Consider the following 21,539-nt stretch of genomic DNA (forward strand, 5'->3'; position numbering starts at 1 on the left):
GTCTTAGGTGAATGAATTATACATTGTTATCTGTCCTCAAATGTGCCTCAAACATTAACATATCCAGATGGCTTACAATCTACAACAAGGATTACCTCTGAAATACTGTCAGATCCTCGTCTCGTTTGCAATTATGAACAAATACAATCTACTGCTTTAACTTGAGTTGCTCGTGTAAATGCGGGATACTTTATCCAAACACGGGTAGTGCTGGCAGGGAAAAAGTAAACGAACCCCTCTTGCTAGCGCAGGATTATAAAGTGCATAGAAAAAGAGTTGCAGTACACAAACAGAAGCCCAGCTGACTAGCATGAAGTCCACTCATTCATGATATGCCTATACAGCCACTTCCTCCTCCTCATTTTCTTGAATTTGATTGCTACTTTGTTTTCTGCCTTCATTTTCCTAATGATTGCTTGCACAGGTGTGCACCGTGTACCTCGGCATTTAAAGCTGCCTTTACTAAAAATAGTCACAGCATGTATCCTTGCATATACCTCGCAGATTAATGCTGCTGTCAATCATGTTGCTCCCTTTTCTTTTTTTTTTAAATGTACAGATTTTTTTGCTTTTAGTCTTTTATGAAGAGTCTCTTACTGGGCAACATAAAGATGGGGATTACGTTCAAATCCTTGGAACCACTTGTGCAGTGGGTGTAGCTCTGGAGGTCGAGTTAGTCTACCTGTGGGAAGTGCCGTGGTTCATCCCTGGCTTCTCCAATCCGCCTGCCAAGTATCTTAGAAAAGCACTAGTCCGTTTACCATTTGGCATGGCTGCTTCTGGGTGTCTTAAAGACTATAAGTACAACGTCACCCTTTGGGCAACAGACAACATTGAGTTTAATTTAATTCATGTTTGTGCCTTGACATGGTGCCCAAAGAACGTTGGACACCAAACACATGCATCTTTCTTTTTGTCTTGCTTTAAGGAAGCCGGAGGTGTAGAGGTGATATAAATATCGTGACCACTGAGCGTGTGTCCTGTGTGGGAGCTTTATCAGTGCCATTATCTTTTTCATTAATTCACTGGGTGTACTTTATTTCTAGAATTTCTTGGAGTTAGGGATTTATGTTCTTGTGTTCTGGTTGACAAATGTTTCTCATTGGGAGATAAATGTGAACAGAAATCCTATAAAAGGAGAGATGTGTGAGATCTATGGTTGCATATGTGCAATTATTCAGTGTTATAATATCCATTTTTTGTAGCGAAAGTATACGTCTTTCCACCTGGAGGCATCCCGTTAGGATCCAACAAGGTATAGAATGTGTTTCTTTAGACATCAGCGTTTACAGATGGTTGTTTGTTAATTTCTTGGATGTATTCAGTATACCGTGGGGCAGCACGGTGGCACGGTGGTTAGCACTGTTGCCGCACAGCAAGAAGGTCCTGAGTTCAATTCCACCATCAGGCCGGGGTCTTTCTGTGTGGAGTTTGCATGTTCTCCCCGTGTTTGCGTGGGTTCTCTCCGGGCACTCCGGCTTCCTCCCACCGTCCAAAGACATGCAGCTTGTGGGGGTAGGTTCATTGGATAATCCAAATTGCCACTAGGTGTGAATGTGAGTGAAAAGGGGGTTATACAATTGATTGTGTGCCATTTCCTGCAATAGCAAAGCTACTTATAATCATGATGATTCATGTTGAGTTAATGTGCTGTTTGCACAGAGTCAGCCAAAGCATAAAATCTCAGTACGTTTCATGTAAAAGCTTGCTTGCATGTGCTCTTTCCATATCTCATTTTACCTCGTCTCTTCAGTGTTATGTGTACGTGTGTAATACTGGCCACAGCAATTACTGAATATTATCCACATTGGCCAGACTCACTGCACCGGCTGGTGTTGATCTGATTCTGCTCGTACACACACAATGAAAAACAACAAAAAAACAAAAAACATCTGTTTGGAGCAAAATACACTTACACACAGACACGAATACAAAGTGAACACTCCCTTGGAAGCACACGTAGACAAGCACACGCTCACCCTACCCGCCACATACGCACACATATACACACATACAAACCCTATCTAAATGACATTGTGCATCTGTTTGGACAGCGCTAGCACATTCAGGTTTTGCAAAACACTGGCAAGAGCTCTGCATTGGCCACGAGAAGCTTTTCCTACTGCAGCAGGGTGACCGGGTGACCAAGCAGCCATCCAATTGTCTGCCTGCTTCATTCCACACACACACATGCACACACACATGCGCACACACCGTCACCTGCAGACTACGCAATGCAAATTCAGTCCCATCCCCTCCCCTGACACCAACAGTCTCTTTTTCCCCCAGTCACCCATAAAATGCTCATGCCTTTAGCTTTTAGAGGCATTCCAAAACATTTTAAGAAGCGATTTATTTAACAGCATGATTATCTATCTGGTGTTCGAGCGATTTATCAAGCTAAGCGACTGGGTGTGCTATTACCGCCCGCTCCCCCAGCACAGGTGGCAGCTGTTTAGAGGACAAGCAAATGAGAAGCCCCGCCCCACCCAAAAAACAGACTAATTCTTGACGTATGTGTGAAAGTTTTCAAACGTACAATCTTTGCCACAGTGTGGCAAATTTGATTTGGTGGTCAATCTAGCATTCTGTGGCGGCACGCACATCTCTAAAGGAGTTACTTTTAAAAAATACAGATATATATAAAAATAAAACAGCCTCCTTTGCATGTTGAAAGCCTGGGGGTAATCCCATGTGTCTTAAATATGAAGGTGACGGCTTCTGCCAATCTGTCATGTCTCATCATAGCAAATGTATCTCTTCAGGGACCGCCAGTTTAGCATTAAGCATGTACATACATCACATCAATGCCACGAGACGAAAGCGCCCCATTTGTGTTTCTGACAGCTTTGTAGGGCCTCAGGGTGTGTGTGTGTTTGCACACATACACTGTGTGCACAGACAGAAAGAGGTACAGTGTCAGAAACAGACGGGAAAACAAACAGCAACAGAAAAAAAAGGCGAGGGAGCGAGTAATAAGCCAAGGCCTGGAGGAGTTTTCAGTTATTTACATATGCAGATTCTGGTCACCCTAGATCCCTTCCCTCATCAAGAGCAAACCAATTAAAAATCTCTTCATTTAATGTTTACCTTAATTAACCGTAACAATTAATGGCTTTCCAAAGTCCTATTGTGGTTTTTTCAATTAAAAGCTGTCTGTGAAAAAGGTTGCAATCCAATCCTATAAATCATACAGACAATTCTCCTCCATCCCAGGGCTGAAGTGAATGAGTGAAATAGACTCATACATCACTACTTTTCTCAGTGTGGCTTAAGCTTCAACTCGCACCTTACTTTAAAAAAAAGAAAGTAAGAAAACAAATAAAAGTAATTTTTCCTCAGATGTAGACAGGTTGTGTTTTCATGTCACTGTGTTCCCTGGCATGCGCGTGCATGTCCGACCATTCAACACTCCTATTGGTCAGCAGATTGTTGGGTAAGACCCAGCGGACCATTAGTTGTCCGAAGCTGCCAGGGCCGAGCGCTGATAATGACAGGTGGTGCACAAACCCTGGAGGTCTGACAGGCTCAGGGCATCGTGCCACGTAACAACAGCCTTCACTACTGGCACCATAACTGTGATGGCAGCCTTTAACGCTGGCGCTGACGCAGCTATGGCAGAAGAATCCCTGGCAGTTTGAGGACTGATGCGACAGAGGAGCAGCCATTACTACAAGTGGTTAAACTAAAATGGCAGCAACTGGTAATGGTGGGAAAACCGGCGCGCCGTTATTGCTGTGACTGGCATTTGAATCCCCGTGCAGGCTCAGATAGCGATTCTGATCGTCAGACTAACAATGAATCTGTGCGTTCATTATTCAGACGAGCTTTTTTCTTTTTATTACAGGAGACTGCTTAGCGACAGGTTCGGTTCATCAACACCGAGGATGGCATTGTGCAGGACGTAAAAGTCCCCGTTCACTTGTTCTCCCTCTTTCTCAGTCATTGTTCATTTAGGCTTTCGAGCTAACCATTCACACGGGCGTCTGTGCTCATACAAGCGTTTGAGACATAAGAGACATCAAAAGTATTTGATTTCTGTTTTTTCTTTTCATCTTTTTTCTGTTTCATCCTCCCATCCAACCACTGCCTTGTCAGTACAGTTCATGCTTTCTACCACACCTCCAAAATACATAGCCCACTGACCTCCTCACACACAGAGAGCGCAAAAATCAGCAGGAGCGTGTGTGGGCATCCGAGTGTGCATGTGTGCGTGTCCGTACAGGCACCTTTGTGTCCTCCACCCCCTCTCAGCCTCTCTTCCCTAGTGCAGAACACTCTGATTTGCACTAATCTCTCGGTACACTCACGGGGCTATTGTTCCTTTCTGCTGCGAGCTTATTCATGTGCCACTCACTGCGCTCTCCTCTCATTTTAATACCAACAGCGCTGCGAGCTAAAAACAGGCTTTAAGACTGCTTATTTGACTGTTTATGTTAAAAAAAGAGAAAAAAGTGTGTCTGCCTCTCACCTCCTCTGCTCTGTAGGTGACTGCAGGATTCTCTACAATTTAGCCGCCTATTAAAATGGCTGGACTCTGATGTTTCCATTGCAGTGTTTTTATGTATACAGCCTGTAGGCAGCCAGTGGACAGCTTGAGATGAAAGCTACGGCTGATGTTCTGATTTGATGACTGTTGCCATGGCAGCGGGATGATGATGGAGGAGGGGGTGAGGGAGAAAGAACAGAAAATTATCTCTCTCTCTCTCCCACCGCATCTGACTCTTTCTTTCTCTTCGTCTCATTTTCTCTCACTCACAAACACACATCCCTAACCCCGCATCAACCAGCTCTACAGTCCAGCAGGTCCTTCACTGGATCAGTGAGCTGTACGAGTCCATCATTAGGACAACAGGGTGGGGTCCGACATCCTGACAGCTTGTCAAGAACAGAGGCCTGCATGGCTAACTGCGTGATGAGACCACCATTAAAGAAGAGGAAAACCATACAACTGCACTGCTGCTACAACAAGGCACCTGGCGGATTCATGGTAACTCTTCAGCCTCTCCCGGATGGCTGAACGAGCAGTTCAATAAAAACTCTTTCTGGCTCCAGCGGATGTGTTTATAGCGTTTCCTCTGGCCAAGCGCAACACCAGGGTTAAGTTGATCATCTCTCACTCTGGTAAAATAGCCAGGGGAGCCCATGTACCTCTAGATCAACTCTACAACTTAAAGACCCTAAACGTTACAGCTTCGATGATCGATATGGCACTGAGCAATGTTCTTTACGAGCTAATAGACAAATCCATTCCTGCAAAACCCCTTGGGCCTCTGGAAGGCAAGAAGGGTGTTAAAGTATGTGGCTGTTTGCCTGATGTGTCCACTTAAACCTGCGCTTACACTCGCACACAAAACACACCAAAGAGGTCGGAGGAGAGAGCGGGATGGGGCTTGTGTGTCTCGTGCGTGTCCACATGTGCGGTTTCACCGGCACATCTGCAGACATCTCAGTTTCCGAGGGCATTGTCATTTCTGGATTCCCCTGAGGTTATCGAGGTCGTGGAGCTGCCAAGAGGAGATTTGTGTCTTGCAAGATCAGAAGGGGGGAAAACACACAAAATCCATTTCGTTCACATTGCTTAAACGCTCCTATCTGATACCCCTGGATAAGAGAGCTTACAGAGAGCTTACACGAGCCATGTGTAATTCCCTCACTATCTAATTAAAAGTCCAGATTGCCTAATAATTGTCAGAATTGCATCACACGGATCAGAATCCCATCTGAAATCTAACACCTGTTGCTGTTTCACTGAGTTCCATCAGCGCATAGAAATGGTAAGGAATGGTATTTCAAACATAGCTTTAACGCGCATCAAATGACTACTGTCAAAGAAAAAAAAAAACTCACCAGTGCCTTTTTTAATGATGGATCTTAGCGAGCCTCTCCGGCTCTCTCTCCACTCTCTGCTCTCCTGCTTTGTCTTTACCCGAGCCGTTCACGCTCTCATTAAACCGTGTGGTCAGTTTTTGTACTTCACTCTCTCACCAGACGCCTTCCGTGCCCTCGCTAACCTTCCGCAATTTCTTACTTGAACACAGCTTGGTCAAACTTGACTGAAAAACTTTGGCACATCATTATAAAAATAATGGACCGTGTTTACAAAGGCTATGAGGCTCCTCTATGACATTGTGCAGTCCCCTAGGCCCTCGAGCAACCTAGTTTATAGTCGGCTTGTAACATTTATGTTTAAGGTAACATTCATGCTTGTCTTATTTCAAGGCAAGGACAACAGCCACACTATGAAAAAAAAATATATTTTAAATGACTTTATTTGAAGGTCTAAAAAGGAGCAATCTATTTTGGGGCAATATGCCTCATTTAGTGTTGGTAAGTATAAACCCTGCAGCATCTACTCTGTTACAGGGTAACTTCCACACTCTAATTCAAGGCAGAGAACATTAATACTGCTTATCGTTCATTTACTGAAAAAAAGAGCATATTAAGAGAAATGACAATTAGTGAGGATTGCCTTCTAGAGTCTTTCTCCAGTAATTATAGTGCACTTTGAATTAGCGGTAAGTTTGTAATGCAGATGGAAAGCGCTGCATTGAAATCATGCCTGAATTCTCACAAAGACGTGTGAGTGAAACTGCTGTCGTCTCGTGGTTTGTTTTTTTAAATTGCTTTACTGCTACAATTGCCAAATATTTTTCCACTCGTGAAAAAGCCTCACACTTAAGCAATTAATCTTTTCATAGTCACAAAAAACTGACTTTCAACGCTTGTTTGTAAAGTCTCCAAAAAGATTGGTTAGTCTAACCGACGACACACGTCCCAAATGTTTTCCATTTACAAAGATTTTTTTTGTTTTAAAAAAGGGATCAAATTCTAATTTTTGAGATGGAAAAATGATTAAATTGATGGCATTCTGCAATCCATCTTGGACAGTTCCTTGTTTGAAAAAAAAAATTGAAACGTATTTTAAACACATCAACAAAGAAATTAGTACTTGAGGGAAAATTTGTCTGAGAAATGAGTGTGGGCAAATTGAATTCAAGACCCGCAAGCTGTCAAGTGTAAATAAATTCATGTCTGGTGAGAATGAACGAGGAGGGGCCTTGCATTTTTCTGTTCAGATTATGTTTGGGCGTTAGATCACATGATCAAAGGCTTTTAATATTCATTTATTGACACGATTCCTTTGAAAACTTCATCTAATACCAGGCTGCTAAGCAGTGACAAAAGATAACACCCAACACTGAATACAAATGTTCAATTAATTAACAATCAATTACACAATAAAGTCATCTTGTGATCGCTTGGCTTTTTGTCTTAATGTGTTTACAACGTCTGCAATGGGTCAGATCGGCAAATCTGGGACAACCTACCTCGACCCATGGGAACGACATCCACGCTGAGCCGTGTTTTCAGAGCACTGCTTTCATTAAGCCTGATTGGTAACTCGGAGACTGTAAATGTTTGAGGCAATTTGAAAACCCATTTTCTTCAAACCATTATCTGCAGAGTATGGCGGAAAGGGAACATTCAGACCTTTCTAGAGTATTAATTTAGCGCCGCGATCAGACAGTTTTAAGGGAGTTGTCAAGTTTTTAAAAAGTAATGGACATCCTGCAGCCAATCGGGATCAAGTGCTTACTCAGGCCCGGGTAATTACACAGATATTTGCATTTAGCACAGAAAGTTATCTAGTATAAAGAGCGATAGGGCCTTTCGCTGGACTCCTGTTTGCGGACGCCTTGGAACCCGTTCATCTCATGGACGATGGATGAAACGCGCAGTGATATAAAACCAGGAGGCTGTCTGATACACGTCAATGTGTCAATCTCAAAAGTAGCGGGGAGAAAGATAAGCCTAAAGAAGAGGGTGACGAGTAAAACTGTTCAACTGATGAAAAACAAGTCAAGTAATTAGCATCTCATTATATGACAGCGCTGTAACTCAGATTATATAGCTAATGTTTGTTTTTATGATTATTATTCCACGCTGCAGTAATTCAGAAGACTGACACCTCTCTCTCATCAGCCCTCTCTCGTCTGTGTCTCAGCATTTACTATAGGCCTCTGACCGTCACAAAGTAACTGAACACCAGAGTCAATGACCCTCGCCATCATAAACCTATTTATTTTTTACTCAATTTATACGCAAGCAGCAGTGTAAAAGGCAACAGTGACTTTCTGAAGTCGTTTCAGCACAGCGGGGTTGCCAAAAAGTAGAGATGTTACTCATATGTACAGAATAGAGGAGCAACCTTTCATGGTTCAGTCTCAATTAGGGCTGCCACGATTAGTCGACTAGTCACGATTACGTCGACTATTAAAATCGTTGACGACAAATTTAATAGTCGACGCGTTGTTTGAAGCTTTGTAAGATCCCGAAAGACGCAGGAATAAGTAGTAGGATTTAAGAGTGTAATAATGGACTGAAACAGAAGATGGCAGCACTGCATGTATAAGGATGCCAGCTGCCGTTAAACCCAGAAGAAGAAGAAGCTGTGTCCCAGAATTCATAGCGCGGCCCAGCGCAGTTGTCAACAATGGCGGCAGCTAGTTAGTTTTAATATTACTCTTATTAGTCTTTTTGGGTCACAAAATAAAGTTTAACATATTTCCAGGCGAGAATGTAGCTGTGTAAACTTCAAATATCTGCTCAGTTTATCAAGACACCACATATTTTCAAAAGCGCTCGGACGTTTTCGGAGGCGTCTGTTACCCACTAGCTCGATAGCTAGCTGGGGGCAAGGCTCACTAGAGCCCGTGAGAACACCGGACTCCCAGCAAATAGTTTTCAAAGCCACCGCTGTCTTTCGCTACACATGTGATATAAGTCACTTAGATAACTTAAAAATGTTATTGTTTGGCTTTTTTTAGTATTTTATTTGTTCCTGAGTAAATCAGTTTGGCTGAGAAATAAAGTTATAGTTTTTACACAGCTGAATAAACGTCAAGCAGACAGCTGATTATCAGAAGTGTGAGATGCTTGAGAATCTACTCCCGTGTCCTGTTATATTTTAGATAGCAAGGAGCAGACGAGACTGAGTTTATTAAACTCCAACGAAACAATCTGCAGATTTCATTAAACTTTAATAAACTATCATCTTGTCTTTATTTTTAGTTAGCACATACCTTAAACACTTCAAGCTGTAAGCTAATGATATCTATATAAGAGCAGATGCATGCGGGTGCAATAAGCTGTACGTTTTACGTTCAATGGATCTGATTAGTCGACTAATTGCAAAAATAATCGGTGACTAGTCGACTATCAAAATAATCATTTGTGGCAGCCCTAGTCTCAATAGAAGAAAAAAGGGCGGTAACCTGCTGGTGATTTGTAAAAAAAAAATTGCAAGGTCACCTGGCGGGAGGCAACCTGTCTCTAAACAATTGCAGTGAACTGTTAACTGTTTGCTAACTGGTTTTATTTGGTTATAATCCTGTAAAACAGCAAGGTTGCTGAGCACCTTGTATCATTTTCACATTAAATCACTGCCCTGCAGCGACAATTTCACTGTTTTTGGAGGAGTTCTGCTTCAAATCTTTGAGGTTCTGCCAGGACTCTGAATCTGAATACTTAATGTGAATTTATGTGTTTGCAGACGGCAACAAACCTGCCAATTGTTTGACAGTTTACCACAGATAATCACGTATTACCACAAACAGATTGCATGTAATTGCTACCTTAACCCCATTCAGTTGCAGACAGATGGCAGACTGACTGCGTTTGCTCTTTTATTGTCATCTATGTGCACCAAATAACCATTTCAAAAGCCAACAAGATCAAGAGGTCATTGAACACGGTTGCAATAATTTAGTTTGCGCTGTTGTCTCCAACACAGTTTTGTGACTGTAGCATTACACATAAAATAACAGTTAAACAAATACTATGTATCTTTCTCAATAAACTGATATTTTTACATCCCTGTTTTTATATGGATTAAACACAAAAGCGCAACTGGGTGGTGAGACTAGCTTCTTTCTGTGTTTCTCTACTCTTCAAAGAAATCAACTAATGGGTTTCCAGCTTAAGCTTCATAGTTAATGGCAGGTTTGAACTAGAGATGGCACGATACCACTTTTTTATGTCCGATACCGATATCATAAATTTGGATATCTGCCGATACCAATATGAATCCGATATAGTGTGTTTTTTTAATCAATAATAATAATAATATAATTTAATATATTGCTGCATTTTGTATAAGTTCATACTCAAGTTTAAATAAACAATAACACTAAAGCTATTCTGTTATACCTGTATGTAAAAAATATACTGCACCGAAAATATTTCATAGTTCAGCAAAACTGATCAATCTAATAAACTTAAACCTACTCAATCCTTCCTATTCTGGTATTTTAAAGAGTACTTAGCAGAAATATTAAGCAACCTAACTAATAGGGTTGCAAACTCCCAGCAAAAAGAAAAAGAAAAAGGGAACCACCCTCCACCTTATGATGCTTAATTGACGTAATCAACTTTAATTTGATGCAGTGTGGAAAAAAAAATGCGCAGAAATAAATTATTTTTCTACAATAATTAAATAGATTCAACATCTTTCTTCAACAGAATTGCAGACTGCACAGATGGTACCTTCCCAAAGGAAAAAGTAGTATAGCTTACTAGGGTATATTAGACTTAACAGTTACTATATACAGCAATGGACTTCTATACATTTTACATAAGATTAAAACTTTGGGTGTAAGATTCAGATAATTATTTATTAAAAGCTAGACATTTTAAATGAGAATAAGAAAGAAAAGTATGTCTTTGTGCCCCCCTTGTCCCTGTTCATGCCCTATCGGCCCCCCTGGCTAAACTTTGGTAGATCCGCCCCTGCACAGTTACCAGCCGTCAGCTACATAGAAAAAGATCCTGGTGTACAAAGTAATATTAAATAAATTCTAACAACAGCTTATCAAGCTTAAACGTGCTGCTGTTGTTCAGCCGCTGGTTTCCTCTTTCTGGCGCAAAGTGGGCGATAAACAAACAAGAGAGACGGACTAGCGACAGAAAAGCCGATCAGCTGATCACTGATCAGTTTCATGATTGAAGTAGCAGCAAGAAGAGGGAGGGAGAGAAGAGGCAGTCGCTCCATATATCGGTTGTTAAGCTTAACGTGGGAATGCTTTACAAACATTCAGAGATGAACTTACACACTTGCTTTACTTCTCTCTGGGATAACTTCCTCGGAGATGAAATGCTGGTTTGGTAGCGAGGCTACAAATACACACAGCTGCTTTATCACGTGACCACACTGCTCCGACGTGCTACGGATATGGGCCGAGTTACGCAGTGTCACAAGTTCTGTGAGGTGCTTTTTTTGATATTTAATGGATCAGATTACATTTTTTATTTCTCTCCGATATCCAATCCAGTAATTTACATCAGTATCAGACCGATATGTAATATCTGTCTCAAGCCTCTGCTTTTTGGGGAAAAAAATATTTGTAATAGGTTAAACAGGATTTCTCCCGCACACGGGACTAAAGCTGCAGAATCTAGTCTATAAAAATTACAGAGCCCCTGAGACTAAGGAGGTGTGTGTGTGTGTGTGTTTCATTTGACCACAGTTCTGCCTGATTCACTTTGATTTCAAGTCCACAAAAATAGAACTAGTGAGCATGACTGGACTTAGTCTGTTGCTTACAGCTGAATGTGGGAGTCTTCCCTCTAGGTTTATTAATATTATAAATCCCTGCAGCTACAGAGGGAGGACTGATATGTGCATCACCAAAGCCAAAGATTTGTTTTGTGCACATTTATGCATGCAGCACAACAGGGATGGCATTTTAAATTATTCATATATACTAGTGCTGTCAAAATTATCGCGTTAATTGTTAAGATCAACGCGAAATGTTTAATGCATTAAAAAAATTTAACGCTGATTTTGTTTTTTTTATTAATTTCCTGTAATCTAAGACCTTTAAATTCATGAGCACCTCTGGAGGAGGGGGCAACAGTGTGCTATGCTGGCGTTTGGCCTGACAGAAATGATTAGAAGAAGAAGAAGAAGTGACACCATGCTACTATCTAGCTAACACTAGCTAACACACGCAAGCATGGACGAGGGCGGACTTTTGGGTGGAAAGTTTCTCTTTAAGAAGTTGCCTGATGGCTTGTTGGACAAAACGAGAGTAAGATGCACAATTTGCAACGCTGAATTCAAGTACCACAGAAGCAGTTCATCACTGGCGTATCACCTGAGAGCAAAACACCCAACTGAATCCACCTCTACGGGACCTCGCCAGTCTACGCTTCAGGAGTATGGTGCTTGTGGACGAATAACAAAAAATGTGAGAGAAAAGGTAACCAATTCCTTGGTTGTTTGGATAGCTAAAAACTGCCGACCAGTTAGCATAGTAGAAGATGATGGACTGAGAGAAGTCATTCGTGCTGCATCAGGAGATGAGTGTTACAATCTGCCCTCGAGAGGAACCATTGTGTCGAGACTGCACACTTTGTATGGGGACCAGAGGGCTCAGCAGTCCAGCAAGCTTGTGCAAGTAAGGAATGTCGCTCTCACCGGAGACCACTGGACTTCGGTGAACAACGATAATTACTTAAAATATAAAGAATAAAAAAATGTAATTGGAGCCAGGCTATTAATAAAGTAATTGCGATTAATCGCAATTAATAACAGAAAATTGTGAGATTAGTTAGTTAATTTTTTTTAATCTATTGACAGCACTAATATATACACCTAAAAACATAAACAATGAAATGGATTTCTTAGCTTTGCTACACTTACACGAGCTGTCACACTCAGACTTACACAGTTTACAAGCTCAAGTCAAAAGATTTATTGCATGCTGGCCACCCGAAGCCTGAACTCCTTCAGTCAGTTTTACTGTCCAGTCCATTTATTCTGCAATACAACTATCGTCTTTCTGATGATTTGTTATCATGTTTTCTCACTAACCTGTAGTTGGTACACCTTCAGGTCACTCACTCCAGAGCATTCCCAGCCAGCTCCTTTTGGGATGAACTACTTTAGAATCAGTGTTCACTACCACTCCAGGTTTCCAAGTCTTATGTAATGCTTTCCCAGATAAAAGTATACTGCAGCCCATAATTTTAGACTGACACCTGGTTGTCCACATACTTTTGTCCATGTATTGTAAGTGGTGTACGTGTGTGTGCATCTCCCAGTAGTGAACTCCAGCTGAACTACACTTTCTTTCTACTGCCAATCTCCTCTGTTCTTGCGATGAACTGTCGTCAATTCGGGGTGTTGATGCTTTCCTGAGTTTGTCAGCAGGTCTGACTGGCGCTCGAAAATGCCTGCAGCCTTCCTCAAGGGAGGTGTCACAGTTGGACACACACACCCCACCACACAGCCTCCCACACACACACACGCAAACATGAAAGAGAATAAAGACAGACATCTGTACAAATGTGGCTTCACACACAAGCTGAATCTCCTTTTCTTTTACTCTTTCTTAATCTGTCGAGCCCTCTCTCTATTTTCTCACACCTACACACACACACACACACACACACACACACGGGGACTAAATTGACTTGTCAGCTTCAATCAGACCAGGAACAAAAGGATTCCTGCCAGTTTGAAGCTGACATCATTAATAGGTTTGGGGGGGGGTGAGCTCTGAAGACAAAGGGAGTGCAAGGTCGGGCCGACTTAAAATGCACTTTCATTTTGGCAGGGACGTTAGCTTTTAGATTTCAGCCCCTTCACGCCAACATCTTTTTGCGAGTGCCTCTAACTTTCATTATCGCCCGGGAACAGAGGGGCGTGTGAGACTTTGTTGTGCTGATGGAGAGAAATGTGACATCCATAATACATTTCCTATTAGAGGATGCCACGCATGGACACACCTGGCCATGTCTCAGAGAGAGATGGACAGGAAGAGGATAAGAATAAATGGGCTGCTGCCGGTGGTGGAGAGGGAATAAGGTTGCAGAGTAAAAAGGATACGGACGCAGCAGAGGAGCATAGGTGTGAGTGAAAAGGGGGGAGAGCGTGTTCTTGAGAAAAGTTTGGAGAGAGAAACACAGGACATGCATTACATCATCATGTGACACATGAAATCCACACATAAACCGGCTTTCCTGGTGCACTGTAGCAGCAAAGCCCAACACTTTGAACATTTTAATCCTCCCCTCTTACGTCTGTGACTTCATCCATCCTTATTCCCTGCTGTCTGCTTCATTCAAAGCTGCCTCCACCTTTTTTTCTTTTCTTTTTTTTTGCAGTTTTAATTCTGACCCCGGATAAAGACAGAGTCCCTCATCTGAAATGGTAATATCTTTGGACCATATGCACGCAGCCATCACAAATTGGTTACTGTGTACTGCTGCAAGCATTCCCACTCTCTCTCACCCTCATTTTCAGTGACGCTGACTTCCTGTCCAGTGCACCAGCTATTCCCAAGCATCCCAAAACCTTTCTAGCTCCTTTTTCGCTCTCTCCTCTGTCTTCCCAGTCTTTCACCATCTTTGTCTAGCACTCACTTGAAACTAGCGTCTCCTTCACCTGTTTTACCCTCAACCACTCATTCCCTTTTATTCTCATTCTAATTATACCATTACATTACCATTTCTATTCTCTCATTTGCATTTTTTGCTTGCCCCTTCTCCTTCTCCCCTCTCTCTTTTTCTCCATCACCCTTCCTTTTCTCAGCCACTGAATACGTTCCACCTTTTTTGCGGCACATAAACAGACAGTGCCCTTGGGGACGGGTTGGAGAGCTCTGTCTTTGTTTGCGTGCACCTCTAACTAACTCTCCATCTGCAGGGAGCCCAGCCAAGCCCAGCAGCGCAAGACAGATAGCTGGCACCATCCCAGGCTCTTCTCTAGTTGGCCCAATATCTTCACCCCCTCCCCACCTCGCCTGCCTCTCAACTTCTCCTTCCTTCTAGGCTAGAGTCTTCCCACAGAGGCGGTTGTCAGATGCCCTCAGGCAGCCATTCAGGCACTGTAGACATGGGACCGCTACAATTCCTTTAATCCAAAATCTCCAATCCTTTTTCCAACTCATATTCTGTGGATGTTCATCATTGGACTTTCCTTGAGCTCAGAGTCAACCCCAGCTTCACCTTCAATAAGAGCTCACTTCAGAGACTAAATAACCAATAGTACATTTACTCTATTTAGTCACATCAAATAGCCTTCAAAGAAAGAGGAACTTAAGCATTAGCTTTAGTTCGAATACTGAGAGTTTCAATCACGCAATGGACCAGGGGTGTAACTTAAATCTCAAAAAAAAGAAGAATGTTAGGTGTTGTTTTTCTTTTTGCGTTTATTTTGCGTCTCTTTTCTATAATGAGGCTATAAGTGTAGGATGTGAAACACCATCTCACTTCACCACATGCTGCATTCTCCTTGCTTGTAGAAAAGAAAATCATCAAAGGTGTGCTACTAAATTATCTGCCAAGCCGATCTCCACTGCTGATGGACAATCCCATTAACGAGTAAGAAGAGAGGGTTTTTTCCCCACTCACCATTGTCAGGCTCAGACTTCCTGTCGTGCTCGGTGTCAGTTAGAGAGAGGGCGGAGTTGGCGCGGCTCGTGAGGCAGGAGCTCTGCTCAGACTTGAGGCCGCGCATCCACATGTGCTGCAGGCCGTGAGCGGGAGACGGGTCCACCTCCGGCTCCGTGTCCACGTCCGAACCCACACCGAGGGAGTAGCCGTGGCTGTGGACGTGCCCGGTCGGTCCAGAGCACAACACTTCCTCTTCCTCCTCCTGATGCTGCTGATGCTGCTGCTGCTGCTGCTGCTGTTGGTGGATGTGAAAGTCTGGGCTCCTCAACTGCCCGGCCTTACAGAAGTCTAAATCTAGAGGGAGGGAGGGGAGACATGCAAAATGAGCACGCACAGCCAAAGAACTGCAAAGCCTCTAATACTGGCGTGTGTTTTTTATTTGCTTCAGCGACTAAGCTGACCAGGTGTTTGCTAAAGACAGGCATTTACAAGCCAAACAGCGAACACCTCCCAAATTATTCCAACAGGCAGGCTGTTATTTGAGCAAGCATTTATTAAAAGTTTTTTTTTTTCTTCTTCTTTTTTAGCAGAGGTCCAAATCAAAATGTCAGCCTCAATTTTTCTTAACCATTTGCAGTGAGGCTATATCCTGTTCGGGCTGCCCGATGTGTGTTATTGAGCTCGAGATGTATTGAACTGCTGCTCAAACAGAGCACTGATCTCATCTATATTCTCCTTGGTGGGGTGAAGAGATCAGATAAAGATCAAACCTTATTAATATTGACTCAGACTGAGGGAAAAATTGAGCCTCATATGCTTTCAGGTATTAGAACGCCCTCCAATCCCGAGCATCAACCTGTTATCTGAGAACATCAGATATACTGTGTTAGTCCTCTGGTTACACTTCAATTCAATTCAATTCAATTGAGTGCTACTTTTTTTTTTCCTGTAGAGGCAGTTGAGTAAATTTTCTTTCTCACCACATGAGTTTTCTGTTTAGAATGTATAAGTGGAAGTGAAGGAACTGATGTAATTGTGAAGAAATGAGGGCATCAATTGAAATCCATATAGATAGCAGCCTGGTACCACAGGCCCCTCTGAGAACAGAGGAAAGAAACACTTCCCTTCCTTCTCACTTAGCGCAGCTAATACGCGTGTTAGGTCAGGTCCTCTGAACATGAACCGCAGCGTTTCAATAAAAGCCGCAGTCCTGTTGACCACTTCATTGACCAGCGATGTGTCCTGCTGTGCCTGTTTGATGGGGTCAAGACCAAGTCTGGCTCACATACTGTTCTGCTGGAATTAAAGCAGCCAAAGATTGGTCACCACTCCACACTACTGTTTAGTTCAAATTGGCTGCAAGAGGGCAATTTGGAAGCAAATTGGCCATTTCCCAGTAGCAACAAACACGGATTGACTGCAAACTGAAAAGTTGTCTAACCGCTTTGTTTTGAAACGTATTTATGATAAAACAAGAGGCCGGGGGTGGAAGTGATTAGAGCGACAATATTTTTCTTTGAAGAACTTCCCATTTCCTGCCATTACAGTCACCCGCTCAGGCCTCCGGACTATTTATGTGACTGTTTTATATTACTGTGCTTTCTTCCAATCTCGTAAGTACCTGTCATGAGCAAAAATCATTATTTGCCAAGCAGTTTGGGTAAAACAATCACAAGAAAGTAGGCTGAATATAATGTACAAAATCCCTGAATTGGATCCCAAATTTTAGCTTTGTGTTTCTTTCTCTGTTTGAGTTAAGAGCTTGCACATTTATAAAAGTATTTCTAACTCTTTCAATCAAATATGTAATTAAACTTGGGGTCATATATAGAGTCCACGTTGGGACTGTAGCACTGTTGCCTCACAGAAAGAAGGTCCTGAGTTTGACTCCGCCGTGTGGCCGGAGTCTTTCTGTGTGGACTTTGCATGTTCTCCCCGTGTTTGCGTGGGTTCTCTCCAGGTTCTCCGGCTTCCTCCCACAGTCCAAAGACGTGCATTTATTGGGGTTAGGTTAATTGAGGATTCTAAACGGCCACTTGCTTTTTAAAATCTATTCTTAATTACAGATTAGGTTTGATTAACTAACTGAAGTCTCTCTAAAAGGAGAGAAACTCCGAGAACCCGTCTGAGACACTTTTAATTGTTATTGTGCACACTTAGCAATAATGTTTGTAAACCTAATGAACTCGGGGCACGTACACTGCCCCTCTGTGTGATCGGCTGGGATCATGCGCAGCGCTTTTATTTATTTGTTTATTTTTTTGCTCTTTTTAGTATAAGAGTTGGCAGGAGCCTTGTATGTTTATGTACAGAGCAGTTTACAGAGAACTTCTGGTTTTGTCTATTTGGTGTCATCAGAAGGTATTTTGCAAGAATGTGAAATGAATTAGTTGGAAAAAGGTTCATAAATAATCAGATTCTTACTTAATTCAAATATTTAAACTGTGATGCATTTCTGGCTTTCTAAACAGCATGCTGAAAAAGCACAAATTAATTAGCATCCATTAGTAGAGGAAAAAAATGTAATTATTTTGGTCATTCGTTTTCAGCTCTGTAAAATGGTCACGTCGCTGGGGACCTGGCTGTCTATCTGGCCATCTATCAACAGTATCTGTCCAAAGTAAACAGGCTTAGCACAGACAGGTGCAGCGCAGAAAGGAGGTGATGTGGGATTAAATGGAAAGAGAGAGGAATTTGTAATATTAGTGGATAGTGAAACACGTGGGAAAAAGAAAAGGAAGGATAGGAACCGGAAGGAACGGGAGGAGAGGGCAAGATGGGGAGGCTTAAAAGATGAAGGAAAATATGAAGAACATGGGTGGGGAATTAAATGAGAAACGAATTGGCTGATCTTTGTCACGAACACCGTAATCCATTAAAAATGTCACTGGAGGCAATGTCCCCCCTTAACAGTTGGTTACTTTGGTAGGGTATACTATATATAACTCTGTGGCCCAAAGATGAACAGATGTGCTTTGCAGAACCGGCTGCCATTGACATTTGAAAGGCTGCTTTGGGGGGGTCTCGTGCACCTTACCATATGACACTGATGGCAGGGGATGTTGTTTGTTATGGAAACAGAAAGGCGAGTAACTGCTGAAAAAGGCAAGTGCTCTTTTGACACCGCAGTGTCGTGGAATATATCGAGGCAGCATCATTATGACTAATGGCCATTGACAGGTTGCCGTATGGGCAAACAGGACGACAAAATCCATAGCAGGTGGCATTCAAACCATGAAATCCCTGGAGCGGGCCGCTTGTCAGGAGTTGTAACCGTTATGAATGGCTAATGTCGCTTGTTAGCATGGTGGGTAGGTCTTGCAGAGGAGCACAAGGTTGAGATAGTGGAAAGAGTATCTATTGATCACCATGAACCCTGCACAGTGGCGTGCTCCCGATGAGGTGCTGCTTCTCTTTTAACACCACACATGACCTGCATAAAGGCCATCCATCACAGCGCATGCTGGCCCATTTCTCCTCCTGTCACCAACAGGGAAGACATTTTTCGGTGTGTACGTGTCGGGGTGTGTGTACGTGTCGGGGTGTGTGTACATGTCGGGGTGTGTGCACGCGCGTATATGCAAGCGTGTGTGCATGTATGCGTGCCTCTGTCTGCCCGTGTCAGTATCTGTGTGTGTGTGTAATGAAGGGTGGTGTTCCACCCCAGGTGAGGCCAGAGAGGTTTGGGGTTGACCTAGTTTAGCTGTGGGAGAGAAATATCACCTCCGTGGAGAAGAGGTAATTGGCTGCCTCCGACTGTCCTTCTGGCTCATTGTGGACTGTAATAGGTAATTCACAGAGGTCATATTAAAGACCTGTGTGTGTGTGTGTGTGTGTGTGTGTGTGTGTGTGTGTGTGTGTGTGTGTGTGTGTGTGTGTGTGTGTGTGTGTCTGCCTGCCTATCTTTTGGTGCCAGTATCCATTTGAGTACACATACAGTATCTTTGCAACCGCGTACGTATATTTCAAGGTAACTATATCCAGCCTAAGCATGCCCTGATAGCATGATAAGCGTGACCTTGTACCTTGTTGGGGTTGGCTGTAGTTGCTCTGCCTTTCCCGATGTGAACCGAGGGTGAGGCGAAGCTCGTGTGTGTAGTCAGGCAGGGTCTCGCGTGATGTGTAGGAGCGGTGATGGGTGCGCCCATCCTCACTCTCATCGGATGAGCTGGTGTAGGACATCTCCATTTCATGGCGCCCCTTAGACAACGGCTGGTAGGGTTTGCTGTCCATCTCCTCCATGGCTCGCAGGGCTCCACTTTAGTCACTCAGCACAGCCACAGCACAGAGCACAGAGTCTGGAAGAAAACGAGGCGGGTGAGACGCAGGGCAATGGGGTAGAAACAGCGAGGAAGGGAAAAGGGCAGCAGGGAGAAAGAAGAATGGGCCAGCAGTGGAAAATGAAAGGAAACGGGATAAAACGGACAGGGGCAGAGGAGAAAAATAGCGCAAAAGTCTATTATTGAACACAGTGGAACAGTATTGCAACATCTGCTCATTCCAATTACAGCAGACATTCATAAACAGCATTTGGCTTCTTTCATATTTCACACCAAAGGTTGCTCCAAATCAATACGCTCAGAAGGGACCGCGATGGTAGCCATTATGTCCGCACGTGTTTGAAAAAAAATTGGCCCAAATAAAGCAAAGCTTAGTGTTCTGTCAGTTGCGGTTTCTATTTTTCCTCTCGCTACTTTAAGCTTTATCTCTCTTTTACAGACGAGCATTGACAAGCTACGAATAAATCTACAAATTTGTCGCTGAGAGCCGTGTCTCTCACTCTCATTAAACGCTGTGACTCACCAGATTCTGAAGTAATGATGAAATGCTATTAGAAGCCAGTCTTTACAGTGTCATTGCCCTCCCGAATGGAGTAATGATAAATCAGCTCTTTTGGCTCTATTCAGCTCCGATTCTCTTGTTCTTCTTTCAACCACATCAAAATCTGCTTCCGATAACGTCCATCGCTATATACTTATACCGCCAAACTAATGATTGATTGGGACGACGATTAGAGCACAGAAGACGTGATTAGAAAATACTTCATTCATATTAGTTCTCTTTCATCGTGCCCTGCTCGAGGCCTTTCCAGCCTATTTCCTGCAGTTATAAAGCTTCTAAATGGAGCTTGAGAGGGTCATTGCTCATAGAGACAAAGTGCTATGGTATTGACCTCTTCAGGGAGTCCTGTAGTCCATATATCAAAGCCATTAGAGCGTGCCTGCTCAATACCTCAGAGATCTGCGGCATAGGGTGATCACCACCCGCCTGATACAAGTTTACAGCTGACCTTTCTACCACTGCAGTAACGCTTTTATTCCACCTGAAAGCCTCCCTAGCCTGGCCTTGCACTCACCCTCCTCATCCCCTCCATGCATGCACACACACACACATGCAGACCACCCACTGACCTCTGACTCGCGCATTCATCTTGCACACACCCCCACCCTAAAAGCTCACCACTAGCCTTTGCTTGCATCCATCTTTCCCCCTTTAAGCACAACAGGGCCTTTTAAAGTGCACAAGAGCATTTTCTGTGCAATTATCTCACTTCTCAGTCCGTACAGTAGCGTACAGTAAGCTTCTCCGGATTCACTCGCACGCATGCTTGTGGTTCTCTCTGCAATCATGATGCCTTTGGTTTTGATTGGCAGAAGTTATTGCAAGGAATCAAAGCCCGCTATTATCTCAGCTGCCCTGTCAGAACGGGATTGACTGGTGTCACCTTCTCTCTGGTACGGTGAGGAGCGAGTATACATTACCCTGTGAGCTCTGAGCTTGCTTCAGGCACTGACTGCTGTCTGTCTCTACAGAGGCTCTCTGTCCCGTTTTATGTCTGTCTTACATTTACACAGAAAAATGAAAGACTGCAACGCGGCACAAAGGGGCATCATCTTGTTCCTCCGCCGCGCGTTTGAACTCACACAGATGGTGTAGTGAACATTGCTCTTAATAAATGTAGTTGCGCTTGTATGTGACATGTATAATTCCCTCTTTCTTGTACCGGTCCACCTCTGCTTTCCCTCCTCCCCGCTCTTCCCCTGCCTCGCACGCTCTCCGCCCTCCACCTTGTCCTTCGAGGCTCCTGCGTTTAGAGAAGTAAGCCTGCTGGCGGGGGTTATTCCTGCTAATTCTAG

At 43.3% G+C, this 21,539-nt stretch overlaps 1 protein-coding gene across 1 annotated transcript in view; it reads right to left on the reverse strand.

Annotated features, from left to right (window-relative positions):
- tenm1 (teneurin transmembrane protein 1) overlaps positions 1-21,539 on the reverse strand; it is a 201,524-nt gene that overhangs the window by 165,783 nt on the left and 14,202 nt on the right. The window contains exons 2-3 of the mRNA XM_085420553.1: positions 19,428-19,700; positions 15,421-15,756 (exon numbers count right to left, since the gene is read on the reverse strand). Of these exons, the coding sequence (XP_085276679.1) occupies positions 15,421-15,756; positions 19,428-19,644 (553 nt within the window). The 5' untranslated portion in view covers positions 19,645-19,700. The remainder of the gene's footprint in view (positions 1-15,420; positions 15,757-19,427; positions 19,701-21,539) is intronic.

The sequence above is a fragment of the Rhamphochromis longiceps genome, linkage group LG2 (genome assembly GCF_057381845.1).
Source record: "Rhamphochromis longiceps isolate RC_006_pf linkage group LG2, R_longiceps_female_GT1.1, whole genome shotgun sequence".
In the NCBI taxonomy this organism is placed as follows: Eukaryota; Metazoa; Chordata; class Actinopteri; order Cichliformes; family Cichlidae; genus Rhamphochromis; species Rhamphochromis longiceps.